This window comes from Symsagittifera roscoffensis, chromosome 7 (genome assembly GCF_963678635.1).
Source record: "Symsagittifera roscoffensis chromosome 7, txSymRosc1.1, whole genome shotgun sequence".
Taxonomy (NCBI): domain Eukaryota; kingdom Metazoa; phylum Xenacoelomorpha; order Acoela; family Convolutidae; genus Symsagittifera; species Symsagittifera roscoffensis.
The window spans coordinates 38,231,232-38,244,615 of NC_087068.1; the positions used below are offsets into that span (position 1 = coordinate 38,231,232).

At 34.8% G+C, this 13,384-nt stretch overlaps 2 protein-coding genes across 3 annotated transcripts in view; one reads left to right on the forward strand and one right to left on the reverse strand.

Annotated features, from left to right (window-relative positions):
* The window catches only part of LOC134851269 (uncharacterized), a 9,237-nt gene extending 2,773 nt beyond the window's left edge, over nucleotides 1–6,464 (forward strand). Inside the window, exons 2-4 of the mRNA XM_063867276.1 lie at nucleotides 134–661; nucleotides 1,212–1,670; nucleotides 6,162–6,464. Of these exons, the coding sequence (XP_063723346.1) occupies nucleotides 134–661; nucleotides 1,212–1,670; nucleotides 6,162–6,454 (1,280 nt within the window). The 3' untranslated portion in view covers nucleotides 6,455–6,464. The remainder of the gene's footprint in view (nucleotides 1–133; nucleotides 662–1,211; nucleotides 1,671–6,161) is intronic.
* Nucleotides 1–13,384, reverse strand: part of LOC134851682 (phospholipid-transporting ATPase IF-like) — a 69,556-nt gene that overhangs the window by 3,873 nt on the left and 52,299 nt on the right. The window lies entirely within an intron of this gene.

Consider the following 13,384-nt stretch of genomic DNA (forward strand, 5'->3'; position numbering starts at 1 on the left):
ACACACACACACCTATATAAGAACCCTTAAACTTTTTCTGTCGGTTGCTTTGGTCGCTTGGTTTTTCGTATCGGAAAGGTCTTAAAGAGTTTTTTTTTTAATTTTCTCAGTATTTGTGAGTGTTGTTTTGCAGGGTTTAGTGAAGCGTTTGAGTGGTACAGTAAGCTGGACGACTCTGTAAAGGCTACCTACTTCATTCCAAACTTAAAGTCCAAGCACAACTGGACAGCTGCTGCAGACTACTGCAGAACCAAACTTATGTCGATTCCCGAGGCTAAAAAGCTGATATCTCCCAAAAACCCACCAACCTTGGCTATGGCTTTTACAAATGAGGAAATTGATATGTACTTTAGCCTTGACCATATAAAGCAGAGCGAAAACCCGATTCACATAGGGTTCCAGCGAATTAGAAAAACCGCTTACTCATTTCTAGCGTCTGCTTATGACATGACGATTACTAGCACTAAGAACAATATTCTAGAATATGAAAAATACCACTACGAGAACTGGGAACGGGGTCAGCCTTCGTTGAGGAATGATGAAAAGTATGGTTGCATGACAGTCAAACTGAAGGGCAGAAACGACTGCAAACAGGGTGAAAAACGATTCATTTGTGCAAACTATACGTACGTCGATGCCAATGCGAATCTAGATCTCAAAAGTAAGTTGTATCGTCATATGGTTTATTCAGTCAAAATTACTGTGTTATAAAAAAACACGATAAAACTATAAGCAAATAAAAAGCTTTTGGAAAAGCTAGCATGTATTGGATGGTTTTTCATCACAGTTAAAGGATGAGTATAAGTGAACGGGGTGATTGAAAAAATGTCGGGGAAAATGCCAAAAGGAAATGAATAGAAAGAGATTTTAGCCGTGTCCAGGTGTCCGACTTGTGTTTTGACTTTCTCTTTCTAAGATTTTTACCACTTCGATCAAAAAACGTAAGCTTTTGGCGCTTCCACCAAAATCGGGAGGCTGGAACAGAATAAAGTATGTTTTGCCCGTGCTCTTGAGATAAATCTGCTTCTTAATTGCGGAAATTCAGCTGCAACCCGACATTGTCTCGTCTCGTTTCGTCTCTGTTTCAAAAGTAGCAACAAAAATCGGGTACCGGTATTTCGTTTTGAAAGTACCCAGTAGTTCGTGTTTGAATGTTTTTGTGCTGCACGCCTTATTCAAGCTAACTAGTTTGTTTCTGTAAATATTTCTAGAAGTGCGAATGGTAATGAGGCAGGAAAAAATAACCGAGACTTTGCTGGCCGAGTATTACATGGTTTTCTCGAAATTCACGTTCGAAAGAGCCAGACAACAGTGCAAGTATTTCGGAGCAGGGTTTGACCTTGCGGTCGGGTTCAACAGACGAGAACTTGATCTTCTATACGAATTGGCAGCAGAAGCAATGTTTGGCCCGATAAAAGAGATCCATCTTGGCTTCCGAAGATGGACGTCAGAAATTACATACACCTCTGTGGTTTTAAATGTAGTTTTTAGCTCTTTTTGGGGTAAAAACGAGCCTGCAGGCAGATCATCAAAGAATCAGCACTTTGGATGTTTGAAGACGGTTAATTCAAAAGATAGAACGGACGGAAAAAGTTATGTGCGAGGTGTTTGTACATCGGAACAAGCACAATATCTGTGTGCGGTATACGAGAAAATCCCATATAGAGACAGTAAGTGTTGCATTTCAGTACGTTTCAACAGGGGTACCTTGTAAACATCCGATATGTCAAATATCCGAAAACCAAAAAGTGTTACAAACATCCAAAAACTGCTTTTCTAGGGCAAACATTCGAACTTATCAAAGAGTATGGCAAAGGTCCGATTTCTTCTGTTCGCTTAAAAATTGTTTTAGTGGTGGAATGAAGGCGGATCGCCGCGGTCGTGCCAACGTGTTGCTAGTTCGCTAACAGAGAGTAGGACTCTATAGGAACGTTAGAGCCGGTTGTCACCGCGAAAAGACGATGCGCGCATAGAGATCACCGACGGCCCTAAACCGAAAGTCGGCTTAATTGGAATTGGATAATTAAACTGTCCTGTTTGTGAAGTTCTAACGTCATATTATAACATAACTTTTTATATAAGTTCGGATGTTTGACATATCGGAGTTTGCCCTAGACCCGTTTCAACAGACTTCTTGAAAATGAGAAAATTCATTTAAGTTCATGGGGTTTTTTCAACTATACCCTTTTAGTCCAACAGGGAGAAAATGATAACTAGATTCAGGGTCAGATCTAGGATTTTCTCGAGGGGGGGTCAATTTTCAAAAAAAAATTCGAAATTTTTGTCGACTTTTTTTAGGTCGACCAAATTGACTTTTCGAGCTCTCCCAAAGCACTGTTTTGCTCCTGTTTTGGCCAAATTTTCTACGCCGCAGGCAAAATTTTGAAAAAAAAAACAGGCCAAAAAAGGCGTATTTAGGCACTTTTTGGAAAATTTGACCAAAAAATGCGTTTTTTTTGGCGCGCGCTCCCCCTCAAAATGAGTATACAGGCGCCTTTAGAAAATATTTAGGGTCCCTCACCAAAAATGGATATTGGAAAATAGTATAAAGGGGGGGGTTCCTTTGGGTCGGCAGGGGGTCGAATCCCTGAGGGGGGCATCCGCCCTCCCCCTAAATCCGCCCCAGACTAGGGTCAAGATTTGCATATAAATAAACGTTGAATAAGTCTTTCACAGAGAAGTTTTATCCTTTTAGAAGAGCAAAATATTTTAAAATATCTGAGTCATGAACGCTTTTGCCATGCAGACATGAGTTTGTAAAGCCTCGGGCATTTACGTGGTCATGAAATAAGGCTCACGTAAGCGTTTATTTGTTGCTCCAACTACTCTATGAAGTGGGAAAAAACCATCCCAAAAAGCGTTCAACAAAGTTTTTTCAGTTTCGTTCGGCTACTAAATGACACTAATATACCCGAAAATTACGAATCACACTGAATTCTCAATTCTGTTAATAAGCTAATTTTAAATTTATTTCTTCAGTCGTTATTTGCGCTACTTTTGCAGTTTTTGACTTTTTGAATAGTTTGCTAATGTGCGTTACTGATAAAAACTTTAAAAAAGCTTTTGATTTTCTCTTCTGAGGCAATTCTTATGGACGAAGTACCCAATGGGAGAAAAACTCATGGATGGGCGAAGGACCGAAAACAAAAACAGCTAAAATGAATTAAACGAAGCAATCTTTTGCTTCTTTTATAACAAAACCCTTGAAATACAGAATTTGCTCAAACTAGACGGTGGTGAGTAACAATTTGAAAGTTTTGCTTGTTTCGGGCGTTTTTATTTTTGGTCAATATTAATATTAAGTCTCTGGAAATATTTACTTTCTTTGAGATTTTCTCGCTTTCTTTCCAAATTTTGAATTACTGAAATCTGATTGGCTGATTTTTGTTTTCGCCAATTCGGTCCTTCGTCTCGGATATGAGGGATTCCACTATTCTTGTCCTCAACAATTGGTAGTTGAACTAATCTGTGTTGCTTGCACAGCAACAGGTTATCCTTGTTTGATGCATTACCTAACTTCAAAAAAATTACCTAACTTCAAAAAAATTACCTAACTTCAAAAAAGTTTAAGGACATACAGTTATAATATTGAAGAGAAGTTTTTTTGAAAAAAAAGCGCAGCGCTGTTATAATTATCCAGACGAAACGAACAAAATTGGAAATTTTAAACGCGTTTTTCTCAATTTGGGTGACGATTAAACAAAAAGTGAACAGGAAGATAAATAGGTTTTCCGCAGAGTTATCATAGTGCAATTCATGTTACCAAATTCAGAACCACATTTGTAGCTCAAAAAAAATAGTCACCTTAGCTTTTTTTAGTTAATGACGCCTAAAATAACAAAATATTTGATAGGAAAATTATACCAAGTGAAGCCTCTTATACAGCTCAAAAGGGTTCAAGGAATGCACATTCTCCAAAAATGCAAACTTTTCTTGTTAGCCGAAAAATGTTGTTTTCATTAAATAAAACCCAAATTTTTTGCTTAAAAGAATTTTTAAAAAGTTTTCACAAATATCTTTTTAAAATGTTGTGAGATGTAAGAGGCTCACGTTGAAACAATTTCGTCATTATTTGACTCGATAGTGACTACGTAATTTTTGATTCACAAAAAAGTTCAAAATATATCTGTTTTGGGGTAAAGTTTAGTCCCGAACTTTTGTATTAAGTCTGGTAAGTCTTCATTCTTTGCACCTAAAATCAAGGCATTTTAAATTTAAATTTTTATTGTTCCGACTTTCGATACGAAAGTAACGGAATATTTGTGCTCGGGGTGGGTTTTTTTTTCTTCAGACAAATTTCGACTTTTTAACTAGCCATTTTTGACGGCATTTTTTAAATATCATTCAAAAGGTTTTGTTGTCCTGAGCTTAAATTTGAAAAGATATTTCACCTGTGATCATTTTTCGTAAAGTTATGAGGGTTTAAAGATTGCCATTTTGGCCATTTTGACCAATTTGGGGCAATTAACGCGCGATATAATTCGCGCTATTAACGCGTAAGCTGAGGTTTAATCCGTCTTATAAATCGTTCCAAATTGGTTGAACGAAGCTTGTTGGTCATAATTGATTTGTTACAAGGAACGAAATCTATTTTTTTGTACTTTATATGGCGTGTGGGGTGATGATTTTCATAAAAAAAATTTCAAATTTTAGAAAAAAAAAGTTTTCATTTTTTGTATTTCATTTAATTTTTAAATTGTTATTACTGCTGCTTCATAAACCTTAAAAGGCAGTCGAAACATTCAGGGCTTCGCCCTGATACGAGCAGTCTTGTTTGTTTTTGTTTTCGGATAAGTCAAGTCAGCATTGTATCTTAATTGCAATGCTCAGACTGATAAGTGTCAAGAAACGAAGTGAGCGTAATAATCATGGCAGTCCATCTTGTAATTTCTATCCCTCATATAAATGCGCTTAGTTATATATGCAATTTTAATTTCAACAGCATATATAACTAGAGTTCTAATTGCTTATATAACAACTGCTTATATAACTAGAGAAATTAAACTAGAGTTTAACTTCAACTGCATATAACATTTCTTATATATATGCAGAGTTCAATTCAATTTCATTTGCTAGAAGGTAGGCAAAATGCACTTTCCGTTTGCGAAATGCTAAATGGTAAAAGGATGCGGTTGATTTTTAGTTTCGAAATTGAATTTTAATTTTTAGATTTCCCGGTGGAATGAGAATTTTTAATATTACTCTAGTTTTCTCTAATTGCGTTAGTTTTAATCAAAACGATGCCAATCATAGAGTCTTCATTAATTTAAAAGAGACTAAGGGCCATATATTTTTTGTTTGAAATTCGAAAGTTGATGTTTGTTCAAAAAGCAAGTCATTTATTGCGAGATTTTTGGCGTTCATTTACTCTTTTCAAATTGTCTGTTGCTTATGTTCAGTGTTTCCAGCGGAAAAAAAAATACATTGATTCAGTTTTCTCAAACATTGGATTGCTTTCTCGATTCATTAAAAATAAAATGTTTGTGAAACTGAAGGGCTTTAATGTCATCAACTTTTCTGTGAAATCGAAAATTCTAAAAAAAAATATCACGAAAAAACATGATTTATAGCTTCATCCAGTTTTTTTTAGGTTTATTTTTATCAAGAGATTATCAAAAAAAAATGAAGGTGATTTGTCAGATTTTTGTCTCAAAACTTGAAAAGTGTTCAGAAAGAAATCACTACTTTTCTGTTCACTTGAGCTCATTGAGACTTTTACCCTCTGTTTAATGAATATATATTATAATTTTACGGAATCATCTTTGATCATACAACTTACCATGAAACTTCGTTGACAGATAAACTTGTTTTGGCATGATGAGGTGTCAGTGAGCAGAATGAGTTTTTTTTTTGGCCATGTGGTTTCTCAATTTTTTTGAAAATATGGACAACTTGTTCATGTTCAACTTTTTTTGGCTGTTTGATTTTGAATATCTTTATCAACTCTTTTCAAATTAATTAACAAAGAGCAGTCAAACTGGGCTCTCTAATACAAAAGCAATAAAAATATCGGAGTAGAAGGATGTTCTCTTGATTCAGTGTCTCAAGTTTTTTGTTCAACCAAAGTTGTCCTTTTTTAAAAATTCCTGAAAACTATATCTGTCCTTTTACTTCCTTGAGTTAATTGAAACTTATGGTGGCTATATATTTCGTATTTTTAGTAAACGGTCAAAACATCAGCAAACCAATACCAATCCCGCAGTCAGAAGAGCGAAGCTTAGAAGATTATCATGAGAAGGATGAGCCTAACGTCCTGGGAAATCAATCAGAACCGACACCGGATGCCAGTCTTGTGAACAAAGAAGGCTCTCTCGAGGCTGTAAAACAACAACTGATACTTCTGAGTGTTCCACAAACTGTCTTGTTGTTTCTCAATTTTGCTTTGGTTTCTTCAACATTCATTTGTTTCGTTACTATTTCTTGCTTTTCTATCAAAAAGGGAGCACATAATTAAAAACAATCAAAATCTCGAACTTTGTTTTCATTATTGTTGTCTGAAAATTTAAAAAACTGTTGTAGTTATGAAACTTGGCTGTAATAATTATTCAATAATTACGAATTGTTTGTAACTGTTAATGAGAGTTTTTGTCTTGATAAGTTTTTCTAAAACAAAAAACTGCTTTCGGATTCATTTTCCAAGAGAGAAGGCAAATAAGTGTACCGAGAAAAACAAAAAGTAGCTAAAAAATTACTATGGTTTTTCAAATTGAATTAAACTTGAGATTAACTGGCGCTAAAAATATGTTAACCTCCCGGGTCGAGGTCTGCGACTAAAAATTGGTTCTTACCTGGGTGACATCAGAAAACGCCGCAACTAAGTGAAACTTCATTATCGGCGTAACCAAAATTGTCTATTTCCAGAATGGCGCGACTTTGGAACCGATTGCGACCAGCATTATTGGGAAAAAAGCCTATGACCGGCCCGAATCGAAAAACCGCCCCAAAGACGCGACTAGAGGAAATGACGAGGCAAAAATTCGCCACTTTCCGACGGACAATACTGTGAGAAACTAATGCAGTTGGCATGCACGACTAGTGCGGTTGAAACTAACGACGCACTTGGGGCAATTAAAAAAATCGAGCACTCACAAGAGAAAAATTTTAATATTCGCCCAGCGCGACTATGAAAAGCTCTAGGTAGAGCGCGTTTTTAATAAGTTATTGAAAAAGCGCTCTAAATAAAACAATAACAATAAATTTGTTTACGAATCGATCATAATCACAGTTTTTAAATGCCGATTCGAATAGTATTCATGACATGATTTTGTCTCACACTAATTCAAAATGCGGTAAAATCATTTAATAATGGCATGATTTGTTGCGAACTAATTAGTAATAAGTTTTCCCGCATTGGCAAAAATAAGATTGCAATCGAATATAATCGATTTTTATACAGATTTTCTACTAGTTAAAAATCGATTGTATGTAACCCAATTAGACACTAAAATAGATAATATAAGGATTTTGTACAGTTCAGAAAAAATCGATTTTATAGCCTAGAAAATGGATTTTTTCTAGGTATAAAATCTGTACAGAATCTGTAATGAATCTGTATAAAATCGATTATAATCGATTGTAATGCATTTTCTAAGAACCAAAAAAAACCAATTTTGTAGTCTAGAAAATGGTTTTGTTTGCGGTATAAAATCTGTACAGAATCTGTATAGAATCTGTATAAAATCGATTATAATCAATTGTAATGCATTTTCTAAGGACCCAAAAAATCGATTGTTTTGTCTCAAAAGTTGATTATATTGTTCAAAAAAATTGATTTTTTTTTACTTTTAGTAGCATGCTGTTTGAAGACTCAAAAAAAAAATTGAATTCAAATTAAACAACACAAACTGTAGAAAATCATCGATATAAACAAAATTCGGTCACAAAAATATGCAATAAAATCATAAAAATTATCAATATAAACAAGATTTTGGGCAAAATATGTAAAATAAATGAAAAAAAAAAGTCAGTATAAATCAGATTTTGAGCTCAAAAATGAACAAAAAAAATTTTTAATAACTTTCTATGTAAATCAGTTATTGGGCAAAAACCAACGTATTAGATAGGGCAAAAGGTCGCTGAAAATCAATTTTTGAGCTCAAATACATGCAACAAAAAATCATCATTGTAAAGCATCATTTTGAATCCATAAACATTAATTTCATTTAAAAAATATTGGTTTTACAGGAAATAAGTTTGATTATGGACAAAATTTTTACAAAAAGAACAGTTTTAATAGATTTTATGCCATATTGTCTTTTAAACGAATTTTGTGATTTAAATAAAATTTACCCCATTAAATCACTAAATGAATTCGACTTCAGATTGAAACGAATAGACAGAAAAGATAAACAAAAACCCAAAATAAGGCTAGAAATTTCTAACGTTTTGCAAACAAAAATAATTAAAATTTCGATGTCGATTTTTGAAGTTCCACGTAAAAATTGATTATTAAATTGCTTCAACGTTCCTTTTATTCTTGTTTTCACCATTTTCAACCGTAAAGCATACATATAATGCGGTCTTGTTCAGCTACCATTGTGAATCATATCAACAAACAACAAAAAAGCAGACTCAAAATCATCAGATTTCAATTCTGCTGAACTGGGGGGATCCGAATTTGCAACTTTCGAAGAAAAAAAATCTTATCTGTGGCCGAAAAACATGATTCACAATCGAGGCTGAACGAGATCACTACGTTGTAAAGTGCAATTTAAAACAAATGGCGCGTCTCAGGGAACCTATTTCGACTCGAAAAAACGAAGATACTGGGGTTTTCCATTTTTCGACAAAAAACACGTTTTTTCCAGTTTTGTTCAATTTTGTCTCCCCCCACAACAAACACCAACTCACAGACAATCAAAATTGAATGAAAAATCAAAAAGTTGCCCATATTTTCCTTTTATCCGAAAAAAAATTATCAGTTGTAATCTTATTTAGAGGGTTTTAACAAAACAAGACACGTAACAAAAAAAAACTTTTCAAATCGAATTTTTTTCTGCAAAAATTGAAACGAAATTACAAAGGATTTTTTAGAGTATATAACCTGCATAAAATCTGTACAAAATCTGTACCATAAAAAACATTTAAAAATGGAATTTGGTCATTATCGAATCGGTTAAATTAAGCAATAATAATCAAATTTTTTTTCGATTTTTTTGTAATTTGATAGTTTTTTTCGATTTTATCCCCCCACAACAATTACCAACTCACAAACAATCAAAATTTAGTGGAAAAATTGAAACTCTACCGTTTCCTCCTTTTAGCAAAAAACCATCAGTTTTGGTTTTATTTAGACGGTTTTATTTTGTTTTTTATCAATTTTGGTTATTTTCATTAAAACAAGACACGTAACAAAAGTTTTTTTTGAAATTTTTTCTATAAAAATTGAAACGAAATTAAAATGGATTTTGTAGGGTATATAATCTGTAGATAACGTGTATTTAATCTGTAGAAAATCTGTATAAAATCTGTATATAATCTGTACCAAAAAATGCACTTAAAAATGGCTTTTGGTAACTATCGAATCGATTAAAATAAGTAAAAATTGCAATCGATTGTAATCGATTTGATAGTCAAAAAAATCCATTATTTAGTGCATAAAATTAAACTAGTTTGCTGAACTGTAGATTTTACTGTCGACAACCGATTGCAATCTTAGTTTTGCCAATGCGGGTGACTTCCGTGAACGAAGAGACCTTTAAGACATGATCATCAACTTGTCTTGAATATCTGGCGACCACCTTCAAGGCCTCCTACAATCAACAGGACAAGGGCTTACATACGGGACAAGGGGTTTTCTCTCTCCAATAGGAAAAGGGCCTACCTCCAACAATACACGGGCCTACATCCCAGGGCCTATAAACAACGGCCTACATATAACGGCCTACATACAACGATCTACATACAGGACAAGGGCTTACCTCCAACAGGACAAGGGATTACATACATATCGAAAGAGTTCATCTCAAACATCTCAAGTCCAAGATACTCAAGTGAGATCCAATTTTTTAAAAACTTTTCAACCCTATAGTCAGACTGTCATTCAAAAAATCAAATCTCAGAGACAAAGCCCATTTCTGCGAAAGTCTAACGCCCATCATTTTCATGCTACAACCTTCGACAGAAATATTTGTTTCCACGTACTAAACTCTGCTAGACTCTCGTAAGTTTTTGTAAACTAGTGAATCCTAAGGGTAAAAAGCTAGCACATAACCAAAAAAAAAGTTTGTTGTGTTTGTGCTCGTCAGCCAAAACCCACCTTGTGCTTAAAGAATCAACAATTGTGCTAAACTCTTTTGTGAAGACTTTATTAGCAAAAAGTTAAGGAATCTGCAACCTCCGACATGAAATGTTAATGTTCATTTGATCAGTTTAATTTTAATCCTCGGGGTACTAAAGTAGTACCTAAACACACAAAAAAAAGGTTCCCACTTATGCAAAAAAAAAACAGTTAGCCAAAACCCGATAGCAAAAATTTTCTAAACCAAAAAATTTCTGCTTCTAATTTTTTAAAGCCCATTTTTACCGAAACGTTTTCTTTAACCCATAACAAAAAAGGGTTTTACTAGCCATATCTACAAAAAGTTTTAAGAAAATGTTGAACGTCTCAAAATATTTTCACTCATTTAAACTCTTAAAGTGAACTCAAGTTGAACCCTTAAAAAACTTAAGAGTTTCACCGCTTATTCCTTAACCTTAATTCAAAGTGCTCAAAACTGCGTGAGCTGTAGCTCACTTTATTTAATTAACCACCGGGTTAACCCTCTGGCTGGTTGACATCAACAAAAAATTCAACGTAGCTTTTGTAAAAATGCTGAGAAAGCTCAAAAAAACTCCATTAAGGAAAAACTTGCGATTGCTGCCATCCGAGCTCGTAAAATCTTAATACAACTTGTCTACTCTTTATATTACTTTTTTATTGGCTTCAACGGAGCCAACCTTACAACAGCTTCTTGTTCAATGGATACGCCGCTACAGTACTTTCGAGGAGCTTGAGTAAGATGTAACGAGGCAAATAACCAATTCAAGCTAAATTGAGTATGTTAAACTCAGTTTCGAGGAGGTAACCACTTGTTCTGATCTGCTTGATACGCTGGCAGATGGCTTTGCCACATTTACTACTCAGAAAGCACATGACTGCCTCGACACTGCTTCAACACTACGAAAACGAAAGTGCGACCTACGAATCATTGTTAGGAAGTACGAAAAGGTCTAAACAAACAATGGTTCCGTTTCCGCAAGGTCAAATAGCCCACTCAGAGTACAAGGCACATCTGCAACAGCCAGTGTACCAGTAAGAAGCTCAAATCTTACAGAACACTTGGCCAACAGCGTCATCGTCCCCACGGCTGCCGACTTTTCATTTTACACGTCCACCTACGGCTTGAGTACATTCGAACTAGATGCTCCTCATCGCTACAATTTACTACCTCTACCGGGATCCAACAGAGCTTTAGATCAGAAAATCAAGGGTGTCATCGCTACCTCTACAACTGATTTGAGATCAGTCTCACTGACTGCAAACCCGTGTACTATCAACTTTTGCTCTCCTCTACGATACAACTTCTCGCGTCCACCAGTTTCCAACGAAAATCCCATTTGGAACGACAACTCAACATAAGAAGCCCAGACGTCAACTGGCATCAACCGTTATAGTCCGCTAACAACTTCAATTGCGAATAGTTCTGCTACTACATTTGAACAGTTGGTTACCAACCACTTCAACGACCACTATGGATCTAACTCGCAATCACACGAACGACAACGCAACAGCCTTTTCAACAATGAACAAGGACAAACCATCAACCACGCTACCAGTCATCCGCTGCCATCAACTACAGTGTGAAAGGATTCAAATTACCAGATATAAAACTACAAAAGTTTGACGGCAACCCACTGGAGTGGAACAACTGGTTCGAACTCTTGCAGACTGCAATTGGCAACAACCAACGCCTAAGCCCGGTTGCAAAAATTACCTACTTGCCGTCATTATGCACTGATAGTGCTAAATTTTTAATAGAGAACTACACAACCAAATCTTCTCAGTATGAGCACGCAATACTTGAATTAGTGCGTAAAAACGTTAACCCAGAATATGTGGTGTCAGCGCTCATCAGGGAACTTGAAAAGTTCGACAAATTGATACTAAGCGAACCACAAGGCTTTATCAGATATGCTGCTTTCCTACGGAAACTAATCCACAACTCCGAACTCAACGGCTATACCGTTGATCTAAGTTCTAGTAACCTGGCCCGACTTGCTCGCTCAAAACTCCCAGTATGTCTACTGATGAAGTGGGAAGAACACTGCGTGCTTCACAGCCTAGAGTACGCTACACTCAAAAACTTGACGCAGAACCTCAATAACTACAAAAAGAACAGTTTTAATAGATTTTATGCCATATGGTCTTTTAAACGAATTTTGTGATTTAAATAAAATTTACCCCATTAAATCACTAAATGAATTCGACTTCAGATTGAAACGAATAGACAGAAAAGATAAACAAAAACCCAAAATAAGGCTAGAAATTTCTAACGTTTTGCAAACAAAAATAATTAAAATTTCGATGTCGATTTTTGAAGTTCCACGTAAAAATTGATTATTAAATTGCTTCAACGTTCCTTTTATTCTTGTTTTCACCATTTTCAACCGTAAAGCATACATATAATGCGGTCTTGTTCAGCTACCATTGTGAATCATATCAACAAACAACAAAAAAGCAGACTCAAAATCATCAGATTTCAATTCTGCTGAACTGGGGGGATCCGAATTTGCAACTTTCGAAGAAAAAAAATCTTATCTGTGGCCGAAAAACATGATTCACAATCGAGGCTGAACGAGATCACTACGTTGTAAAGTGCAATTTAAAACAAATGGCGCGTCTCAGGGAACCTATTTCGACTCGAAAAAACGAAGATAATGGGGTTTTCCATTTTTCGACAAAAAACACGTTTTTTCCAGTTTTGTTCAATTTTGTCTCCCCCCACAACAAACACCAACTCACAGACAATCAAAATTGAATGAAAAAAAATCAAAAAAATTGCCCATATTTTTCTTTTATCCGAAAGAAAATTATCAGTTGTAATCTTATTTAGAGGGTTTTAACAAAACAAGACACGTAACAAAAAAAAACTTTTCAAATCGAATTTTTTTCTGCAAAAATTGAAACGAAATTACAAAAAATTTTTTAGAGTATATAATCTGCATAAAATCTGTACAAAATCTGTACCATAAAAAGCATTTAAAAATGGAATTTGGTCATTATCGAATCGGTTAAATTAAGCAATAATAATCAAATTTAATTTCGATTTCTTTGTAATTTGATAGTTTTTTTTTGATTTTATCCCCCCACAACAATTACCAACTCACAAACAATCAAAATTTA